Source organism: Desmodus rotundus, chromosome 4 (genome assembly GCF_022682495.2).
Source record: "Desmodus rotundus isolate HL8 chromosome 4, HLdesRot8A.1, whole genome shotgun sequence".
NCBI classification, from domain to species: domain Eukaryota; kingdom Metazoa; phylum Chordata; class Mammalia; order Chiroptera; family Phyllostomidae; genus Desmodus; species Desmodus rotundus.
The window spans coordinates 27367875-27391003 of NC_071390.1; the positions used below are offsets into that span (position 1 = coordinate 27367875).

General features: G+C 35.8%; 1 protein-coding gene across 6 annotated transcripts in view; it reads left to right on the forward strand.

Moving 5' to 3' along the window:
* Positions 1-23129, forward strand: part of LOC112307382 (protein FRA10AC1) — a 62406-nt gene that overhangs the window by 30195 nt on the left and 9082 nt on the right. For all 6 annotated transcript variants that reach the window (XM_053923036.2, XM_045197772.3, XM_053923033.2 and 3 more), the window contains 10 exons: positions 458-534; positions 1687-1782; positions 1914-1959; positions 4836-4912; positions 6198-6281; positions 7356-7440; positions 14104-14149; positions 16383-16496; positions 17600-17642; positions 19552-19670. In XM_053923036.2, the coding sequence (XP_053779011.1) occupies positions 458-534; positions 1687-1782; positions 1914-1959; positions 4836-4912; positions 6198-6281; positions 7356-7440; positions 14104-14149; positions 16383-16496; positions 17600-17642; positions 19552-19670 (787 nt within the window). The remainder of the gene's footprint in view (positions 1-457; positions 535-1686; positions 1783-1913; positions 1960-4835; positions 4913-6197; positions 6282-7355; positions 7441-14103; positions 14150-16382; positions 16497-17599; positions 17643-19551; positions 19671-23129) is intronic.

The window sequence follows — 23129 nt, forward strand, 5'->3', positions numbered from 1 at the left end:
CTTGATTTCTTCATCTCTAAAATGGAGATAATAGTTTCAAAATTGCAGAATTAGAAGCAATGTTTGTAAGGGACCTAGCATAATGTCTGGAACAAAGTTGATGATAAATATACAGCAAGTGTTACTCAAAGTGAAGCATCGCCGAATTTTGTATGCAGTCACATGGCAGCCTCTAGACCTAGTTTTCAGTGGAAGAAGGTCAAAGACTAGCCCTGCATTGGCCTAATGGTAAAAAATGTTTACTCATTTTTTAATGAATGGTTAACTCTGAAGGTTAACTCTGTTATTTCAAAGTGAATGAAAGTTTTAGATGTGTGGATAGTCCAGGGACAGTGACATATCCACCACTATCCTTTAAAACTATTGTGACCTTTAAATACAACTTAACTTTTGAACTATTCTGTTTCCTGAACAATGGGCAACTTAAATGCTAAATAACTGACTTTATACTTTACAGATGCATGGTCATGGAGGCTATGACTCTGATTTTAGTGACGATGAACACTGTGGAGAATCTAGCAAAAGGAAAAAAAGGTAATTTTTTATTGACCTGTCCTTCAAATCCTTTCTAGATTGAGATGAGGTATAAATAATTAATATTGAAAGTTTTTGGATTGTGTTTGTGAAGACAATGATGTGAAGGGATTTGACTTCATTAAACTATAGGGAATTGACTTAAAAATTTGAGAACCATTATCTGAAAAATAAGAAACATTTATGCTATGGAGGGATTTACGGAAGCGGAAAGGGGAGAAGGACTTTTTACATGCAGATGTAGCTAAGATAGGGCATGGATGGTGGTCCCTTTGCTAGGATTTGACTTCAAAATGAGGTTAGTGTGGAGTATGAGATTGTGATACGGTACAATTCTTACGGTTTTGTGAATGAACAGGCTAAGTGATCAAGGGAAGGAGATCATGAAGTTTCTATTGGAAGGGACAAGATCTGTCAACAGATACAGTCTTATAGCTGGACCTTATAAAGAGGCTACTACATTTTGGTGGAGTTGCTGTCTTTAAGGGTGAGGTTGTCAGCTTTTAGTGCTTAGAGCCTCGCTTTTATCCATTAACTTAGGAGTGGTTGATTGATTGATTAATTAAACTTATAAGAATTGGTTTATTATTTTGCAATGAGAGCAATATATTAGGCATACTAATTGAGACTGAACATTTTTATTGGGTATTCAGTCTTCATGGATAACCAGTAGAATAGAAATAATTACAACAAATTACATTTTATGGTACTTTACATTTTCAGGATTTTTAATTCAAAAATACCGCTTTGTAAAATTTGAGCAAATCTATTTGGACAGTCTTCTCTGCCCTAGGGTTATATATATCTACATAACTAGGGCTAATCATCTATAGTCCGTGTTATCTAGAATCAGCCCTTCTTGTTCTACAAAAAGATAAGACAGTGAATGACCTCCAGAATTTGAACCCGGGAACCTAGGTGCTCAGACACCAGGGCTTGTACATTTGTCAGTTTCACCCTCTCCATTTCATAAGTATAAAAATAATATTAAGATATTAAGCAATTTAAGGAGATATAAACTGTCTCACTAAAGATCATTGATTCCTTTTTAAGACTTAAATGTTTAAAACATGTTCCAGTTGTGAAAATATAAAGAAATAGGAAACTGAGAAAAATAAACTCTTTTAATAGTTTTTCTTCTTAATAAACCAGGACAGTTGAAGATGATTTACTGCTCCAAAAGCCATTTCAGAAAGAAAAACACGGAAAGGTGGTCCATAAACAGGTTGCAGCAGAATTGCTGGATAGGTACGGTATTTCAATGTACTTTACTTTTTTTGGTTTAAGATGTTTTTGTAAACTTAGAGACTTCAGAGTTTGATTATATTAATTAGAATGTAGATATTTGAATTTGCTTAAAATAAAATTTGTCTTAACAGGGAAGAAGCAAGAAATAGAAGGTTTCATCTCATAGCTATGGATGCTGTATCCTTTTTATACTTCTAGGTTTTTAAGAACTAACAGACTTTTAGATTTTACTTTTTTACTTTATGAAATCTTGTAAAGTCAGATAGGTTGATATATTATTTTTAAAGATAAGTCTTTATTGAGATGGAATTTTGCCACTTATACTTTTGAGTACAGTTCTCTTTTACTAATATATAAAAATAGATTTAGAGACAAAAAATAGTAAAACAAATGTTCTATAAGTAGGATTACAAAGTCCATGAACTTGCCATATATTTTCCAACCTGTTTTTACCAAGCTCTCAACATTTCTCATTTTTATACTACTCTTATCTTCTGTCTCATTTTAACTCTTACTCTCTTCCCACCTGGTTCTTTGCTAGTTAAAATCTTTGTAAGACTTGTATTAAAGGTAGGTCTGTCTGTGGACTGTTCTGTCTGCTCTGGCTTCAACTCTCAGGCATGAGTTGGGCTCTCTATAAGCTATATACCTTGCTTCCCTGCTATGGCCGTGTCGCAGCTCAACTTTTTGGTAAGACTGTGGCTCATTACAGAGACTACTACCACTGGCCTTCCATGTTACTGAATATTGGAGAGTGAGAGAGAGGCCAAGCAAGACCTGAAGGATTTCTAGATATGTATTACCTACCGGTCAGGATTGGGAGAAGGAGACAATGTCAATTAGATACACTCCCTCCCACCTGTAGTAATCTGTTTCACTCTGTTATTGTTTCTAATACTTTAAGTTATAGATGTTTTCTTGTCAACAATTTATGTATTCCTCTTACCTCTTAACCCAGTTGCTTACATCTGCCCTTTGTTCCTTCAGCATTTCAACATCTACTCTGCCTTCTCTGATCATTTGAGGGTGTTGGGGCATCTAAAAGCCTGGTGAGGGTGAGAGTCTAGGACTGCTTCTCTGGTATGAGCAGAGGTGTGACGCAGTTTTTCCTGCAGTATTTGGCTGGAATAGAGTGGTTATTGTCTAAAAGTTATCTATCTTGTTAGACTACCTCTCTTGGACATTCAGTTAGAGAAGGCTTTTAGGACTTCTTTTTTTTTTTGCCTGTGCTTTTTGGTATTTCCAGGTTGCCAGCTTTCTTCACCTCCAAACCTGGGATTTAAAAGGCAAAAAGGAAACTGTACTTGAACAACAATACAAAAAAATATTTTGTAAAAATGTAGAATTATTATCTTTTACTAAAGAACTTAAACATTTGTCATTTTGAAGTATACTATATCTTTCTAGTCATGGTTTTTGCTTTAACGTCTCCTTTAATACACATATAATTTATACGCTATTGTTCATGAATTTTCATTTTAGATATACTTAAAATCCCCTAATAAATTTTATAACAATTGCCAAAAAAAAAAAAAAGAAGAAGAAGAAAGAAAGAAAAAGGCAAAGGGGCCCTGGCTGGTGCAGCTCAGTGGATTGATTGCCAGTCTGCAAGCCAAAGGGTCACTGGTTCCATTCCCAGTCAGGGCACATGCCTGGGTTTCGGCCCAGGTCCCCAGTAGGGGATAGGCGAGAGGCAACCACACATTGATGGTTCTCTCCCTCTCTTTCTCACTCTCATTTCCCCTCTCTCTAAAAAAAAAAAAAGACAAAAAGGGTAACTCACCACCACATTATACCATGGGTCCTGAGGTTAGTAGCTGATATGCCCTCTCTCTACCTTTCAGTTGTCTTATATTTTTTTAAATAAACTCATAATTTCCAAGGGATTTAGCTGTTCTTAGTGGGAGGAATAGGGAGCAATACATCTTTGTCTACTCCATCTTCCTGGAAGTAGTCTCATCTAACACCTTGTTTTAGAAATAAGTATTTTTGAAACCACAGCTATGCTCATTCATTTAGGTGTTATCTGTACCTACTTTCATACTAAAATGGCAGAACTGAGCAGATGTAACAGAGAACATATGGCCTGCATGTTTACTATTTACAGAAAAAGTTTGCTGACCCCAGCTCTAAAATATTTAAGTGACTTGCTGTGGTCAAATGACCAGTTAGTGTTAGGCCAAGAGGTAGAACCCATATGTTCAGATATTTGGCTCTCCTCTTTTGTCTTAAATGTTAACTGTTTTGTTTCCACTTTGGGAAGTATATTCTGATTTGATACTCTGTTAGAATATATTGTGATCAATTAAGTCACTCTCTTTACTATAATAGGATGTAGTCACAGTCACAGACAGTGTTACAGAGGAGGTCAGTTCTAGTATGTGCGTGTTCACTTGTAGAGAGTACCGTTAAGCTTTTCAAAAGAAAAAGTTTTACCCCCATGTATCTTGTTATACTTAACTGTAAATAAACATGAGTGTGGATCTTTGAATATTAAAAGAAGATTTACAAAAATAACATCTGATTTCTTATATTTACTTTTTTCAAAAGCCTATTGTTAGGATTTAATATTATAAAAGTTGCATCTTACAATTTTAGAGGCTTTATTATTACTGGCATAGTCAAATAATATTTTATAATAATGAAAGGTAAACTCTACTCCTTACCTTTAACTTTAGAAATTATAATTTTTCGTATTATGATGATTAAAATGAGTGGTGGTATGAGGCCATACGTAGCTCAGCAATAGAAGAGGAAACTTTCTCCCGAGATAGAGAGATGTTTTATCATGAGTAGTATATGCTTGGAAAATGTTAAAAACAATATGAACAGTATTCAGCAGAAAGTAAAAATCCCTGTACTCTATAATGTTCATTCTTAATAGTTTAATATTTACCTTTTTCTATCTTTGAATTTATAAGCATGTATAGTATATATTTACATATTAAAAAACTAAGTAGACTCGTAATACGCTTTTTATTCCTATTCACTAATGTATCTTGGGCATAGCATAACTATCGGACAAGTAAAATCCTTAATTTTTTGCATTTCAGTACCAAAGGCATACAAAGTTTGTAAATGACTATATTTTATATTATGGTGGCAAAAAAGAAGATTTCAGGCGATCGGGGTAAGTGCCATGAAGTTTATACAGAACCGGAGGCGGCTGTGGAGATCTTTTAAAGACCTACCTCTACAGTGTCTTCTGATTCTGTAATCTTCCTCTGCTTTCTGTTCTGATTTCCTTGTTATATCCTAAGGTGGAGAGACCATCCATGGCTTCCAGATAAGTAGCTTCTCATCAACCCCATTCCTCTGGCAGTAGGTAGCCCCTGTCAATAACAGTTATGTGAGGAACACACACGTCCCCAATTATTCAGCTTTGGGTGTTTTGTTTTGTTTTGTGAGGATCTTTGAACTTTTTAAACCTCAGTGTTTGGGATTGCCTTTTAAAAGGTAGGGCAGCCATGGCTGGTGTGGATCAGTTGGTTGCAGCATCATCCCATAAACTGAAAGGTCCCATGTTCGATTCCTGGTTAGGGCACATACCTGGGTTACAGATTCAGCCCCCAGTCAGGGTGCTTGAGAAAGGCAACTGATCAGTGCTTCTGTCCCACATCAGTGTTTCTCTCCCTCTCTCTCTTTCTCCCTTTTCCTCCCTCTAAAATCAATGAGCATGTCATCAGGTGGGGATAAAAAACATAAAAGTGTAGGGCAAATGAGAAACCTCACTCTAATATTTCCTACACATGAAATTGCTTCCTATATTTGAGGGTTTTCTCATCAGCGCCTCTTGGTTTTATGTGGGTTTTTCCCTCTGACTTAAGAGTTTTCTGAGTTGGGAGAGCCCTAAAAAGCTTTATACCATGTCATCTATCCCAGACTTCTCTCCCTCTCAGTTTGGCCTGTGTGTCCCAACAATCCCTTATTCTATGCCCAATCTGTTAAAGTATCTAGAAAAATCATATCCTTTAACTCTCTTCCTTACTCAGTCTTCCTTGGAAGCTATAGAAAAATGAGGTATAGAAAACACTCTATATTTTTTTAAATTAGATCTCAATAGGGTAGTGTTACTTTTTTTAGATTTTGAAACTTGCTGTCATACGTTTTTTCTTCCATTTAATATTTGCTCAGATTTCTCATCCTAATTTTGATTTTTTAGCACCAGGTGTATAACTGAAACCAGTTCCAGAAATGGATGGATTTCTTATCCATTTAAGTTGCTTCAGTGCCTTTTGAAAAAGTACTGAAATAGTTTTTACAAATGTATGTACATATATACATAGAAATAAAACTGTCTTTATCTTTGTGTATTATTTTTTACTCAGGTGTTCAAAAATATCACAGAACTGTTTGACCTCCTAAATTTGACTAATTCTGTATTTACATTAAATTAAAATCATTTTATTTTCCAGGGAAAATGACAAAACAGACATGGATGTTATACGAGAAAATCATAGATTCCTATGGAATGAGGAGGATGAAGTGGACATGAACTGGTAATTTTAGCCATCTGACGCGTAATGCATCAAATGCTTTCATCCTGTCTCTCCTACCCTGCACAGAACGGTTCTGAATTGAGAACATAAAACCATTCCTCAGATTACTGAATCTAGTTTGGTTCTTTTGGTAATATTTAGCAGTTTTAACCAACTTCTTATTGCTTGACTTTGTCTTTAAAAAACACTTTAAAAATATTATTTGTTGTCCTGTAATGTGCTTCTTTTTAAATTTTTTTAATATTTTGGGAAAAAGTAGTACCTGAAAATGGTTCTAAAAATCCAAACATTACAAATGGTAAAAAGCGAAGAGTAAGACTCTTTCCCATGTCTGACTGTAAGTCTTCCAGATCTTCTCCCTGAGAGAACAACTGTAATAGTTAATATTCAGATATTCTATGCACATATATGATGCGGATCCGGAATTCACACGGACTACAGGAATCCTGTGGAGAAAAGGGAGGGCATAGCTGCTCTCTTAAGAGAGAGAGAGGGCCCCGACCCCCCACCTGGACAGGTTTTTACTGTTTTTCTAGGTACATTACATCAAGGATGGTCTTCATTTACTATGCACAGGTTCACTTTAGGTGGTTACCTTTTACAGAAAACCAAGGAGAGGATGTTGCTAATTACATCAAAAAAAGAAGGATATTTGCAAATGTAAAGGGAAAAGTGGTTGAACTGGTTACACTCCATACTGGGGAGATTTTAGGTCAGATTTTAGGAAGTTACTTTAAATATATGCATTAAGCACTTGCTGCCTCAATTCAGGGTGGGGGAGTTTTAGCAAAAGCAAGCCTCATAGTGGCCTAGGTACAATGCAGGCCTGATTCCCCATGGGAGAACCTATCCTTGGGTGTGGGTCCTGTGTGCCCGACCTCACTCCCCACTGGCTTTTCTGAGTGGGGGCTGGGCTACATTTCCCACGCGGGAAACAGTTCCCCATACATATAAGTAATAGACCTCTTTTAAAACAGTAATAGTTATATCATGTGTTATTTATTTGACGTTGCTTCCAAGTAGCAAACTATGATTGAATTTCTAAATGAAGATTTGTATATTTTATGAATCTAGGGAGAAGAGACTTGCAAAGAAATACTATGATAAATTATTCAAAGAATACTGCATAGCAGATCTCAGTAGATACAAAGAAAATAAGGTATGCTTTCCAAATGTTTATTAAAGAAGGTTCTTTACGAGTGTAGTGTTTCTTTTTATTGTATTGTCATGCCCCACATTATTCTTTTAAGGATGCTATTCTAGTCTAAATTGCCCTGTTTCTATGAAGTATCATTTGGACCATTTTAACCTCTGCAGCTGTGGAATTTATAAAGGGCCCCTCAGTCAAGGGTGCTTCTTTGTGAGCTGAGTCAAAAAAGTCTAAAATTAAACACAAGCAGCTACTGGATCCTGATCATCTTGAGTCTAATCTAGAGCCTCTAGTGATTATAATGAATGATTTGACATGGCAGAATGATGTCTTTTTTCACAGATAAAATTGATGGGCTGTATTTTCCAAATTGATTACCATTTATAAAGAGGCAGATGCACATCTTTTGTTATGTAAATGTCTATTCTAGTAAAATTAACTCTAATCAGTGCTAATTAGTAACAGCGGATTTTCATTCCCACTTACATCTTACTTTAGTTAATATTAAAGGGATTTTTATTTGTATCTCAAATTCCACATTTGTAGCCAGAGAAGGTGACCCAAGAAAGAACATATGATCTCAGTTTGAAATGAGAGAGGAGGGAATGTTGCATAAATCTATGTTTGGATGATGTACATTTATATTATATTAAGAAAGACAACTTGTTTATTTATCATAAGGATTTTGTTTTTATTTAAATTGTTAAATCTCAAAACCATGGTTGGTTTAATTTTTCATTAGTGCCTTTAATAGGTGGGTTGCTTTACAGTACTCTATTAGATAGTATGAGTGTCCATTTTTATAACCCTGTTTACAAACCCACGTTCTTGGGGTATCCCAAAGACTTCCTCAGTTTCTTGTGAACTAGCTCTCATATCTGTACAAGTTATCACCATTTTGAATGCAAAAAGCACCACAGCAGTTGGAGTTAATTGAAGTTACTACACTGCAAGTTGAATGTGAAAAATAGGTCTTTCTAAGAGCACATGACAAAGTGAGCTTTTCAAACGTGCCTCATTTGTCGATTGCTTTTCAGTATTTATTGAGGACTAGGCTGAGTGTCATGGATCATGGATTAACATGGTGTCTGCTCTTAAAAAAAAAAAAAACAGTTAAGGGGAGAATGTGTACATAGTAAATAATTAAATATTTGTATTCTCCATTTGAAAGTACACAAGCTATTACTAGAAATCATACTTTAAAGAGGATTATCTTGAAACAAATTATATTTTCCTACTAGAACTTGAATAGTCAGATGCGAGGGTTAATGTAAGTAAGAAGTCAGATATGATTCTCAGGTTTTGAGTGTGAATACTAGAGAAATATAAAATAATGGAGGGAGGGGTATCTGTTTTAAAAAATGAAGACTTTATTATTTTTTTTTAGAGCAGTTTTAAGTTCACAGCAAAATTGAGGGGATATAAGAGATTTCTCATGTATCCCTTACCCCACACAAGGGGAAAGGTGATGACCCCACACAAGGGGAAAGGTTTTTTGGTATACAGTGTTTGAAGTGTTGGAGACAGGGTAGTGCCTTTGATATCCTTGCAAGAATGCATTTTCTCACAGTTTTATTTACCCAAAGGCAGTGTTTTATCGTTTTTTAATTAACCAGCTCCTACCTCAGTGCCTACAATATATAGTAGATACTTAGGGCATTTTTAGTGAATTCCAACCTTTGCCCCACACCTCTATTTCCTTGTTTTCTTTCATCATTGAGAATTTGTTTGGCTCTTGTTAAGATTAGATTCAGCAGTGGGGAACAGCAGCACTCCCAAAGAACATTGGCTTAAGTGAGCTAGAAGTTTATTTTTCTTTTACATAAAAGTCCAAGTAGATGACATGGAACCTTGTGTTGTCAGGAATTTAGAATCCTTCTCTCTTATTGCTTGCATATGTGAGCTCTTTGTGCTAGAAGGTAGAGTAAGAAGAAGAGGCTCAGCACCAAGCCCTGAGTAACTCCAATTTTTAATCCACCCTAGCAGCAGGAAAATTTATATCTTCAGGAAAGAATATAAAAACATACTGAGGCAAACTTCTATAATATGTCCTACCAGTAGTACCTATTGCAGTTGCTTGTGACATTTCTTATCTCCCTATAAGGTTAAAACCTTCATGGTGACAGACACTATTTTAATAATCACTCTTTGTCCTCAGCAGAGTGCCTAGCCCAATAAGGAGTTGCTTAACATTTATTTGTTGAACAGATTAATGAATGAAAGAAAAGTTTGGAAACTACTCTGTTACACATTTGTGTTTTAATGGATATCCCAACATAGGTTGGATGGAAAGCAATCCTCACATACATGTATAGGTTTAAAAATAAACAGTTATTTTGAATTTTTTATTTCTTTTTTTCTAGACTAGGAAGATACTATTTTCTTTTTTTTTCATTTATTGAATTTTTAGAGAAACATCGATTTGTTGTTCTACTTATTATGCATTCATTGGTTGATTCTTTTTTTTCTTCACCAGCAGATATGTTTTTCATTGAGTTTAGAGAGAGAGGAAGGGAGAGAGAAAGAGAGAAACATCGATGTGAGAGAGAAACGTTTATGGTTGCCTCCCACATGCACCCCAACCCAGGAATGAACCTGTAACTTAGGTATGTGCCCTGGCCGGAGATTGAACCCACAACCTTTTGGTGTTCGGGACAATGCTCCAACCAATTGAGCCATCTGGCCAAGGTTGATTCTTATATGTGCTCTGACCAGGGATCGAACCCGCAATCTTGGTGTTTTGGGATGATGCTCTAATCAAATCAGCTACCCAGACAGGGCTATCTTCTTTGGCTTTTAATCAGAATATTTTGAAATATTTTGTGCCCTCATTTACATTTAAAATGCAAGATTGTGTAATTCAAGTAACAGATTTAAAAAAATAAAAATGACAAAGTTAACTAGGCATCGAACACTTCATTTGAATTATCTATCTTAATACAGCAACCTATGAGATTAGGATTCTTATAATAAGGCAATAGATTGAGAGGTTAATTAAGTACCTTTCCCAAGGCCATAGAACCAGTTAACAAATGGTAGAGCTTGCTTTGGATCTATATAATTGTGGAGCTTAGCCATTTTTTTAAATTGAATTTATTGGGGTAACATTGGTTAATAAAATTTTATAGGTTTAGGAGTACAGTTCTATAGTACATCATCTGTATATTGTATTTTGTGTTCACCACCCCAAGTCAAGTCTCCTTCCATCACCATTTATTGGAGCTGAGCTTTTAACTATTATAAAAGTAAACTGAATAGAAAACCACACTACTAACTGGAATTGTGGTAAATTAGCATATGAATGTGAAAGATCTTAAAAGGCAGTGGAGAAAATCATTTTTAGCCAAAAAAAAAAGTTGTTTTTAGGAATCTGGAGGGAAGTTTTACAACTGTCTGCCTTAGGGCTCCAGACGCACCATTTCGCTTTCCCGTTTATGACTATGCTGTTGTCATGGGAAAAGAGCCACCCCTGCGTGAGTGAGTGAGGTTGTGTTTCAGTAAAACTTTATAAAAACAGGCAGCCGGCCTGTGGGCGGTAGCTTGCTAACTAGTGGTATACTATGTACCAGGTACTATTCTAAATACTTGGTATGTATTACCCCATTTAAACTTTTAACCCAAAGAGGTAGGAACTCGTATTATTGTAATTTACATGTGAGGAAACAGGAACAAGTAGATTAAATAATGTCTTCAGTATTACATAGCTGTTAAGTGGTAGAGCTAAGAAGTAAACCCAGTCTGCCTCCAAAGGCTGCGCCTTCCTGCACTGTAGAATACGGCCTCTTTAAACAAATGTTGGAGAGGATGCGGAGAAAAGGGAACCCTAGTGCACTGTTGGTGGGAATGCAGACTGGTGAGGCCACTGTGGAAAACAGTATGGAATTTCCTCAGAAAACTAAGAATGGAACTCCCCTTTGACCCAGCAATTCCGCTGCTGGGATTATACCCTAAGAACCCTGAAACACCAATCCAAAAGAACCTGTGCACCCCAATGTTCATAGCAGCACAATTTACAATAGCCAAGTACTGGAAGCAACCTAAGTGCCCATCAGCAAACGAGTGGATCCAAAAACTATGGTACATTTACACAATGGAATTCTACGCAGCAGAGAGAAAGAAGGAGCTTATACCCTTTGCAACAGCATGGATGGAACTGGAGAACATTATGTTAAGTGAAATAAGCCAGACAGTGAGGGACAAATACCATATGATCTCACCTTTAACTGGAACATAATAAATAGAAGAAAAAAGGAAACAAAATATAACCAGAGACATTGAAGTTAAGAACAATCTAACAATGGGCAGGGGGGAGTGGGGAGGGGAAAGTGAGGAGAGGGGATTACAGGAACTACTATAAAGGACACATGGACCAAATCAAGGGGGAGGGGGGAGGGAGGTGGGTTCAGCTGGGGTGGGGTGGAGGGATGGGGAGAAAAGGCATACAACTGTAATTGAATCACAATAAAAAATTAAAAAAAAAAAAAAAAAAGAATACGGCCTCTTCACTGTACCAGGACCTCTTTTTCTGTTTTTTGTCAGTGTTATAAAACAGGTTATACTTTTTTTTTTATTAATTGAGATGTCATGTGGCTTGGCACCTTAACTTTTAAAAGTATAGAAGATTGTTTCTTAACAGATAAGTTGGTAATTGTTCAAATATATTGTGTTTTTTTTTCTTCATTTTTTTTTAAATATATTTATTGATTATGCTATTACAGTTGTCCCATTTCCCCCCCCACTCCACTCCATCCTGCCCACCCCCCTCCCTCCCACATTCCCCCCTATAGTTCATGTCCATAGGTCATACTTATAAGTTCTTTGGCTTCTACATTTCCTACACTATTTTTACCCTCCCCCTGTCTATTTTCCACCTATCATCTATGCTACTTATTCTCTGTACCTTTACCCCCCTCTCCCCCTCCTACTCCCTTAATGACAACCCTCATGTTCTAGTTGTTTGCCTAGTTTGCTCTCGTTTTTGTTTTATGTGTGGCTGTTAATAACTGTGAGTTTGCTGTCATTTTTACTGTTCCTTTTTTTGATCTTCTTTTTCTTAGGTAACTCCCTTTAACATTTCATATAATAAGGGCTTGGTGATGATGAACTTCTTTAACTTGACCTTATCTGAGAAGCACTTTATCTTCCCTTCCATTCTAAGTGATAGCTTTGCTGGATACAGTAATCTTGGATGTAGGTCCTTGCGTTTAATCTTGGGTAATGTAAGGATGATGTGCCTTGGCGTGTTCCTCCTTGGGTCCAGCTTCTTTGGGACTCTCTGAGCTTCCTGGACTTCCCGGAAGACTATTTCCTTTGCCAGATTAGGGAAGTTCTCCTTCATTATTTGTTCAAATAAGTTTTCAGTTTTTTGTTCTTCCTCTTCTCCTTCTGGCACCCCTATAATTCGGATGTTGGAATGTTTCAAGGCGTCCGGGAGGTTCCTGAGCCTCTCCTCATTTTTCCAAGTTCTTGTTTCTTCATTCTTTTCTGGTTGGATGTTTGTTTCTTCCTTCTGGTCCACACCATTGATTTGAGTCCCAGTTTCCTTCTCATCACTATTGGTTCCCTGTACATTTTCCTTTGTTTCTCTTAGCATAGGCTTCATTTTTTCATCTGTTTTTCGAATAGATTCAACCAAGTCTGTGAGCATCTTGATAACCAGTGTTTTGAACTGTGCATCCGATAGGTTGGCTATCTCTTCGTCGCTTAGTTGTATTTTTTCAGGAGCTTTGAAGTGTTCTGTCATTTGGGCCATTTTTTTTGTTGTTTGTCTTGGCGCGTCTGTTACTTTAAGGGGCGGAGCCTTAGGTGTTCACCGGGGCAGGGTAATACTGGTGGCTGCGCTGTGATGCTGTACGTGGGGGAGGGGCCGAGTGGGAGCAATGGCGCCCGCCTCACTCTCCTCCCACTTTCAATCTTTCACTCCGATACCCACAATCAAACTGGGCCCCTCTGGTGCTGGTTCCAGAGTAAGTGGGCCTGTGCACACTCTAGGCCCCTGTGGGTCTCTCCAACAACCTCTCCTGTGAGGCTGGGAGTCTCTCCTGCTGCCACCCCAACCCCCAGGGGCGCTTTCAATCAGAGGTTTGAGGCTTTATTTCCCGGAGCTGGAGCCCTGGGTTGCGCAGGCTGCTGTTTGTCCGGTTTATCTGTGGGCGAATATGGTGCCGCAGGGTGCTACCCGCCACTCTGCCTGCCCCACTCTCCGCCACTGAGTCCAGCCCTCTGGGTTTATCTGTACAAATGTGGGGCCGCAGGGTCTGCTATTGCTCGGACTGCCTGCGCCATTTGTCCCACACTCCGCCAGTCTCGGTCCCGCCACAGCCACGCGAGTCCTCTCCACCCCGGTGCCCGTCTCCGCCCCTCCTACCAGTCTGGATGAATGTTTATTTTCTATTTCCTTGGTGTCGGTCCCCCTTGCTGTTCGATTCTCTGTCAGTTCTGGTTGTGCGAGGAGGCGCAGTGTGTCTACCTACGCCGCCATCTTGGTTCTCCCAAATATATTGTTAAGTCCCTGAAATCCTATAAGGAGAGAAAAAGCTATCATAATGGGAATTAGGTTTAATTTTAGGTTGATAAATTCTCATTATGTCAATTGTGGGTTCCATGTTTAGAGTTATATACAATTTAATGTTTAAATTTAGTCTGGCATAAATGTAATTTTTTTCTTGTCAGTTTGGATTTAGGTGGAGAGTAGAAAAAGAAGTAATTTCAGGAAAAGGTAATTTTTTAATTTTACTTTTTAATAGGAAAAGATTATTTTGTTGCATTATTGAATTGAAGTCATTGGGTAAGTTTATTCATAAGGTATACAATGAGTGATTACCTACAAAAATAAAATTAGAGAAGGTGTATTCAGGATATATTACTAGCTGAGGTCAAAATAATGTAATACTTTAGATTTTTACCTTTACAATTTTTGCTTTTAGAACCTTCAGTTGAGGATAAGTAGAAAATGTTTAAGGATTTTATAGCAAGTTAACTATCAGTGCGTGAATGCTTGAGTTTTTCTCTTTATCAGTTTTCTGGAATAACGATAAAGTATTACTGTCTTCCAGTCAAATCCACATTTTGAAAGTAGAAGTTAAATATCACTTAACCTAAAAGAATTTTGGGGGAGTCACTGAGATTGAGCCCAAATATTTAGTCTTACAGCAGAAGCCAGACACTTGTTGGGCAGTCAGTAAATGCTTTTTCTATGCATTGTTGTAATCTATTCATAAATTTTTTTCTGAATATTTAATATCTCTATACTGTATCATTCCATAAAATTCTCTATCGATAATTACATTTTTAATTATAATAACAAGTAATGTTAATGTTCTGAAAACTACAGAGGAGCATTTCAGAAATAATTTTTTTAATGATTTTATTTACTTTTTTAGAGAGAGTAAAAGGGAGAGAGAGAGAGACAGAAACATTAATGTGTGAGAGATACATAGTTGCCTCTCGCACACCCCCAACAGGGGACCTGGCCCACAACCCAGGCATGTGCCCTGACTGGGAATTGAACTGGTGACCTTTTGGTTCACAGGCCAGCACTGAATCCACTGAGCCACACCAGCCAGGGCAGGAAATAATTTTAAACTAATAACTTAAAAAAACTTTTAACTGAAAATAAAGGTTACATTTTAAAAGTCATTGAACATTTATAACATCACTGTGGTTCATATATACATCTTCCACAACTTGGATATCTATGTCAGTGTGAAATTGTTTATGCAACTAAACAGTAGGGATTTTTTTCTTTATATAATAAATATCAGCCCTGAAGCTACTCTAGAGGACAAGGAAAATAATAAATTTAAAGCTTATTAAACTTAAGATTACATTTTAGTTTGTTTTTGCCTAAACCAGTGAGATATATTGAAATGCCTATCACAATTTTAAAATTTTGTACTTGCATTGAATGGAATTTTCAGATGATAGTAAATAATGCTGCCTTTTAAAAAAATTGATGGACATTCTCTAAATTCGTGTAACTGAAGAAAGGATTAGTTGGGAAGGAGAGAATATGCTATTGCTGTGATTTATAAAGTTACAGTTTTGTTGCTGATTTAGCAATAGAGCCATTACTAAACATGTACAGATTTAATAAAGTATTCATTTGGAATAAGTAAAAAATGCCAGTTTAGAAAAGTTATCAGCCTTTTGGACTGATAATTTTCAAAATTTATTTTGATAATTTTTTGGTGAAAAGTTCAGGTTCCTGTTGAGGCAAATTATTGAGATACAAATTTTTTATTTGTACAAGTAAAAATTTGATTTTCTCCTATCAAAGTTAATAATTGTTGTGCTTCTTTTTTCCCCCTCTTGGATCATCAGTATTAATTTCTTTTTTGCGAAAGTATTTAATGTACAGTTGACATGATAATGTGGTATTGATTTTAATGTCAGTTGGTTCTAAAATTTAGAGCATCGGGTTTGATTACTTATTCTACTTATCTCAAAGTGCTAGCACTTAAAAATGTGCTTTAAATACCATGTTATGTTGATACTTAAATACCATTATGCTATACTTAAAAATATCAATTTTGATATTACTATTAAATACTGAAAAGGATTCACCTAGGTGTATGTGCATGTACTTTGGAAAATACATTTATTCTTTTAGGGGATTAGTGAATACACTCTTAGTGTTACCATTTTCCAAAGTGTAAGATTCCCTAACAGGGAGTCCTAAAACTCTGCATGTAAATATGAACAGTCGACTTATCTATTGAGCAAAAATTCTGTGACTGATTTTTTTTTAAACAGTTCATTCAGCTCTTTAATTTGATACTTGTATACATACTTGTTGAGCATTCATAATTATTGTGGTCAGTTGTTTACTACTGCTGACTTTATAGAACTAAAAATTTATGTGTGTTAAGAGTAAATTTCAGAAATACCAGATTATATAGATAAATGTTATCACCACCTATCATAGCTAATAATTCCTTCCTTATTTGCAGGCCAGTTTTTCTGTGGAAATAAATATTGTGATGAAAAAGACAACTTAAAGAGTTGGGAAGTTAATTTTGGTTATATTGAGCATGGAGAAAAGAGAAATGCACTTGTTAAATTAAGTAAGTTGACTCAAGGTTGGATATGGTATGATTAGTTTCTTCAAAGTTTATCTAATAATTTAGATTTAAAAAATATAGACTAATTTAAGATTCAATTAAAAAATTTTAATGTATCTTCCTGTAAGTGCTCTTTTTCTCAGAGCTTCCCAAAGTCATAAACAGTGCTTGAGACTGAATTTTTGTATTCTCAGCATTATGATGACAATTTGGTGAAGCAGTTCTAATGCCAAATGTAATTCCATTTGTAAAGTGCAGATCTCTTCTCGTTAACTTGAGCATGTCACCAGTGTAAAGTGAGAAGCATAGTATCAGGAAAGGCGTTGTCAAGTCTCACACTAGCTGATACCCATACTGTTGTGGTGTAGGGGTAATAAGTAAATACGTTCTCTTTGACTGTGTCAATAAAGAAAAAAATTTTAGGAGGCCATAATTGTTCTTGATATCAGTCTTAAAAGCTTAGGGTTATACACCAGAATATAGTAGTTTCTCTTAATAGGCATGTTTTACACTCTGTCATTCATTCATTTTTCCCCCTAAGCTGGTATGTCAGCATCTTCTGTCCATTATGTTAACAACCTTGTCTGGGTCTTAAATAAATGTGCCCTCAGAGTGTTCTGCCTGCTCCAGAAAGAAGTCAGGAATTTCCCCATATGCTGTTTAACACACACCAATACAGACTGGTTTCTGAGTTCCTCCTGGAAGCGCTCCTAAGGAAAAGCCAACTAGTGTGACCTGAGATTAAGGCAAAAGAAGAGGCCACAATTGTGGGAGTTTTTGAAAAGCTCTTCTGTTTGGAAACTCATAGAGCACTTCAGGGGAAAGGCCTATACCCATACTGTTGTTACTAGATGTCTTTGATGGGAGGCTCCCTATTGCTTTTAGAATAAATTGACAGCACATTTTTCTTAAGTAATGTTAGGATGTCCTCAAGCATTCTAATATTTATTATATGCATGCATTTTTTGAGGTGGCGAGAACTGGATTGTTTTCTTTAGGTTGTTTCTTATCATAAAAGATACGAGGAGAAATGGTAATTTATGATACTAAAGGTACATTAGCAGTGCAGTTATTCATATTCAGCCATGTAACTTTTTTTTTTTTAGGATTATGCCAAGAATGTTCCTTTAAATTAAATTTTCATCACAGGTAATATTATCTTTTAAAATGCTGCTGTTAATGTTTCATAGTCTTGGATGTAGTCACTTACCTGCACTGGATGTCTAAATGTAGATGTGAGTGGTTGATGGTTTAATTAGTTGATTATATAGAATATCTGGCATCACTTTATGACCATATAGATGAGGGAAGTGGAAATTTGCCAGGCCTTACTCTAGCCAAGCAGTTTTAAATGTGAAAGCCTGTGCAGGGTGGTAGATAGATCATAGAATTTTTAGTTTGGAGTCAATATTCAGATACTGTAATATTCTTAGAACCTGTATTATAAAGCAGATCTTCATGATGTAATTCTCATGTCTCATTTACACTGTTTTAATTGGAGTTTGTCAGTATGTGTCTGCATACTGAGTGGGGGAGGGGTATCAGTGTTCTGTCTTCTGCAGTATACGTAAGAGCAAGGGCTTTGAAATTAGACCCCTGTGTATTCCTCTCAGCCACTCCACTTACTAGTCATCTTTGTGGGCAAGCTGCTTAACCTTTGTGAGACTCAGTTCTATCATCTCTAAAATGAGGGTACTAGGGCTATTGTGGGGATTAAATGAAAGTGTATATAAAGTGCTTGACACAGAGCCTGGCATATAGCAAGTCAAACAAAGTGGAGTCCTTAGCACTGAAGATGTTCACACAAAGTCTGTGTGGCCTGTCAGATTGCGGAGGTCAGGTTTCATGTTCTGAATGACAGTTGGAAGTCTAAGAGTAAGATTCTGCAACTTTATAACATATATAAATTAGTCTACCAATTTAAAAATCAGCTATGTTATAAATGTACCCTAATATTTTAGCTATTAAAAATAGATATTAAATAATTAATAATATTTTAGTTTTAAAAATTAATAGAAATCTTTAGGTTACTTGAGTAGCCTAAACCATAATTTTCCCTCTGTATCAATGATACTGAATGATATCAAAGATGTTTATTTGATCTTGACTTTCAAGCTTCATTTCAAACTTGAAATGATTCTTAAGAGGTAAAAAATGGTTACTGTCTTAAATAGTAATATAATATTTGGCACAAGTACCTTAATTTTTGGAAAATCTGTAAGTTTTTTTAAAGTAACCCTCTCTGTTCTCTCATTGTCTTCCTTTCCTTGTCGGAGTTTCAGCATTATCATATTTTTCTATAAAGTATTTCTTTTCTTAACCAATTAAAATAAATTGCTTGCCATCCGTGGCACTGACAGCCTTGTCAACCTGGCCCAGAAGAAACAAAGCTGTCGCGGTAAAAGGATAGATAGTCTAAAGTAGACATAGGAGTTAACGACGACTCTTTCCACCCTCATTCTATACTACTTTCACTAAAGGCTGCGGCAAAAGTAGGTTCACAGTTGTGAGTTTGTGAAACACAGAGTCTGTTCTTGTATTGTTATTAATTAATCAGTGTATTATTTTCCATACAAACAACTGTAAACCTCCTTTGCCCCATCTAGTATATTCTTTTATTCTTAAGAGAAGAATTTTCTATTTACTGGTGGTGTAGAACCATCACAGTGGTTTCTTTTTGTGTTGTGTGTTTTTTTCAAAGTGTGGGCAGCTATGAATTATGTAGAGGGAAATGAGATTGTTTTGTGATTTTCTTTAAATGGCTAAGCAATAGAATATAAAAAGGAAATAAGTAAAAATATGATTTATGTTTTTTCAGGTTTGTATACAGAACTTATAAAAGATAATTTTTTGTCTTAGAGTTTTCAGACTTTACTATATCTTACAGAATTGTCTTAAGTAATATACTAACCTAAAATATTTACAGACTCATTTAAGTGTTTCTTATTATGTAAATTACATTATAAAAATGAGTACTTTGATTTTTTTTTTGCTCATTGGTTTTAATTTTTGGTCAGTTGAAAAAGTTAACCTTAATTTTATGTTGTTCAACTTAAAGGAGAAAAGAAGTCAAGTCCAAAAAAAGGAAGGATAAAATCAAAAAAGATTGTAAAGAGTCATCACATAAAAAGTTCAGATTATCTTCTGCAGAAGAGACCTCTAAGAAAAAGGATAAAGGTAAAGGGGAATTAGGATATAATATCTACTCACATTTTTGAACATGAGATGTAATCGTCCGTATGTTTCAAATGTAGAATTTAATTGGTGAATGCGTTTAGAATTCTGTTTTATAGTAGTTAAAGGAATCTGGTTGGAGAATTCAGATACGAATTTGTAGTAACTTACAGAAGTTTCACGAACAAGGTTGGTTTTGATTCATTTCTGGCAGAAGGCATAATATTCCAAACAGCTTTCTGATTGTTGGATTTGTCACTTAAAGACTTGTTACTTTGAGTGAGTTACTGAACTTCCTGAGTTTTACTTTCCTTGTGTAAGTAGGGGTGATGTGAACACTGGGCTTCTGTACTGCTTGAGCTTATTGTGGAGAATCAAATATGAATGTGAAAGGCACTTTGAACACTAAAACAGTATATAATCTATAAGTCAGTATAAAATTATAACACTATGATTTCAATTGTTCTGGTCTGTGATTTTCTCACTAGCTTATGAGCTTCTTGAAATGATAGAAATTGATATATTTGAAAATTGATATGTCATCAGAACCTAGCATGGTGCTGTGCACATATACGAGTAAATAATTATTAAATTCAAATTTGTTAGTCAGACACTTATTTCTTTCCTAGCAATCCTTAAGCTTTGTAAGCCTTCATTTCTTTGTGTGTAAAATGGTCGTGATAATAGTACAAAAACAAGCTTATACAATTGTTTAGAAGTTGAGATAATACATGCAAGCAGTTTGCTTTGTACTTGCCACAATTAACTATTATAAAGATTACTGCTAGTTGCTTTTTCAGTCCCTTATAGAGTCAGATTGGCTGTGACTTAGAGTGAATCAGACTTAAATTAGGTAGGTAATGATAGGTTGAATTAGATTCAGTCCAATGTTAACATAATAACCTTGACAGGAGAGGGCTCCCTTGCTCCACCTTTGAAGATCTTTAGCTAAATTACATTCTTACATCCATATTTTTTTCTTCTTGCATATCATAATATATTTAAACATATAGTATTGCCAAGTTTTAGACTTGGTAAAATTGATAGATGGTGAGAGGAAAATACTATTGTTTATTGAGAAATGGTATTTGAAGGAGAATGCCTTCTTGTCTCTTTCTTAATCATCAACTAATTCCAAAATAAATTTTAATTTCATTTGAGTTTTTAAAATTGTTTTTATTTACCCTCATGTACTAGTAAAATATTTTAAAATTTTGTTGCATTTATTATTGTATTACACAATATTGTTGCATTTATATCGTAGTATGATACCATGTTAATCACTGCACAGTCCAAATTAAAGATGAACTAATCCCTTTCTTGTTAAAATTTATTCAGTACCTTCAAAACAGATAATTAGGTAGCTGACTACTTGGGGTCAGGAATGGTTGGGCCTCTCAGATTATACATACATGTGATCTTCCTTATAAATATTTTTCCTTTAGTTTCCATATTTTAGTAGATGACATCTCTGTCAACCTAAAGAGTAGTATCAGGAATATGGACATTATCCTTGATGCTTTCTTTTTTCTCATTATGTATGTTAAACTTGTTGCCAAATTCGGTCAGTTTTACCCCAGGGTACATATTTCTCAAGTTCTCTCCACCCTGGTTCAGACCCCTGTGTTTTTTCATCTGGACTACTGCTATGTTCTCCCTGCTGGTTCCTTTACTGTCTTGACTTCCCACCTTCCCTCCTCCTAATCTGTTTGCCATAGAGCCAATGATATCCTGTTGTTCTTAGGATAATAACCAAAATCCTGGACAAAGCCCAAAGGCTTTATATGATCTGGCATATGAGGCCTTTTTCTGATCACTTTCTACTTCACTTTCACACTTTACCCAAATAGCCTTTCAGTTTCTGGACATTTCAAACTTCTTTTAATTTAGGGACTATACAGATTCTATTTCTTCTCTTCCTAAAACCCCCAGTCCCATCCTAACTCATCCTTCATGTTTAAGCTTAAGTGTCACTTCCTCAGGGATCCTTTCCTGACTCCACCCCTGACCATGGATCTATTAATAAATTAGGGCTCCCATTATAATTATATTATGGCCCTGGAACTTTTCCTTCATGACATATGTGACAATTACATGACAGCCCAAGGAGGGCAGGGGTACTGTCTGCTACGCTCACTGATATGTCCCCAGCACCCATTAGCACATGTTAGGCATAAATAATAAACAGTGAGAAAATGAAATACTTTAAAGATTGTTTCAGGCAACTTCAGAGATAGAAAACCAAAGTACAGTGGCATTGAAACATCTTATTTATTTATTCAGAGCAAATTTGATAGCAGAGTGTACAGGATATGGTGTTTTTTTTTCAACTAACATGGTATAAAGTAGAAAATAACAACCTTTTAGCAAACTTACAGGAAAACCATGTGAAACTCTTCAGTATCTTCTTACCTGGAACTAGATTGATCTTGATGAGCTACTTTCTTGCCAGACGACCTTGATTTAGCCCATACTTAAATTGTAATTAATAAATGCTTAATAGCTGTATTTGAACTGTCGACAAACCTTCTCAAAACAATGTACTTGCTTGGTTTTCTTCTATCTTTCTGCCCTTTCCTCAGGTTTTTTGACTAGAATTCCTCCTCAGTCTTACTTACCCTTAGATGTTGGAAAAAGCTAAACATCCTTGCTCAGACTGTTATGTAATTTCCCTTCTTTCCCACCCCCCCCACTTCCTGTGTGATCCCATCTATTCTCATAGCTCTGAGTTATCAGTGGATGGATGGATGGATAATTGAACAGCTAGATGGCTGAATGAATGAATGAATGAATGAATAGAAGAAGTTTAAGAAAGACAGATCAGTAGCTTGACCTTGAGGACCAGTCTGCTTCGGTAGATATGAACAAGGTACTTAGGTAAAATGTCTTGACAGAAACTCCAGGGTCTCAACCCTCCCACCACCACCCCATCCCCAAGCTGTTCCTTGGAAAGGCCTTTCCTGACACCCTTCAATCCACTCTACCAGGCAACATTAGGTTCCTGTTAGACATTTTAGAAGCACCCTGCACTTTTCCTTTGGAAGAAATCATTGGATAACCATTGTAGAATTGAATGTTTTAGTTTTATGACATAATTATATATGTGATTTTCAGTTACTGAGAACTAATTCTCACCTGTATATGATTCTTGAAAAAGTATTGTGGAAAATGAGTATGTATTTGTAAATGCCTCCAGATGTTGAACATCTATATAGATAAAGTACTGGTTCTATTGTAGTTAATCTATGGGTTGTTTTTTTTAAGTAACATTTTAATTTTTTTTACAAGTATTCACTATTTTTTAAGCTTTGTGCTAGGTATTCCATTTCATATGGCGGTATAAAACATTCCTCCAAAGAATCCAACAATTTAATTCGGGAGATAAGTCTAAGGAACATGAGAGACTGGAAGACTGTGAAGTGCTTTTCTGTAAGACTAAAGTAAACTAGACTGTTGGGAAGA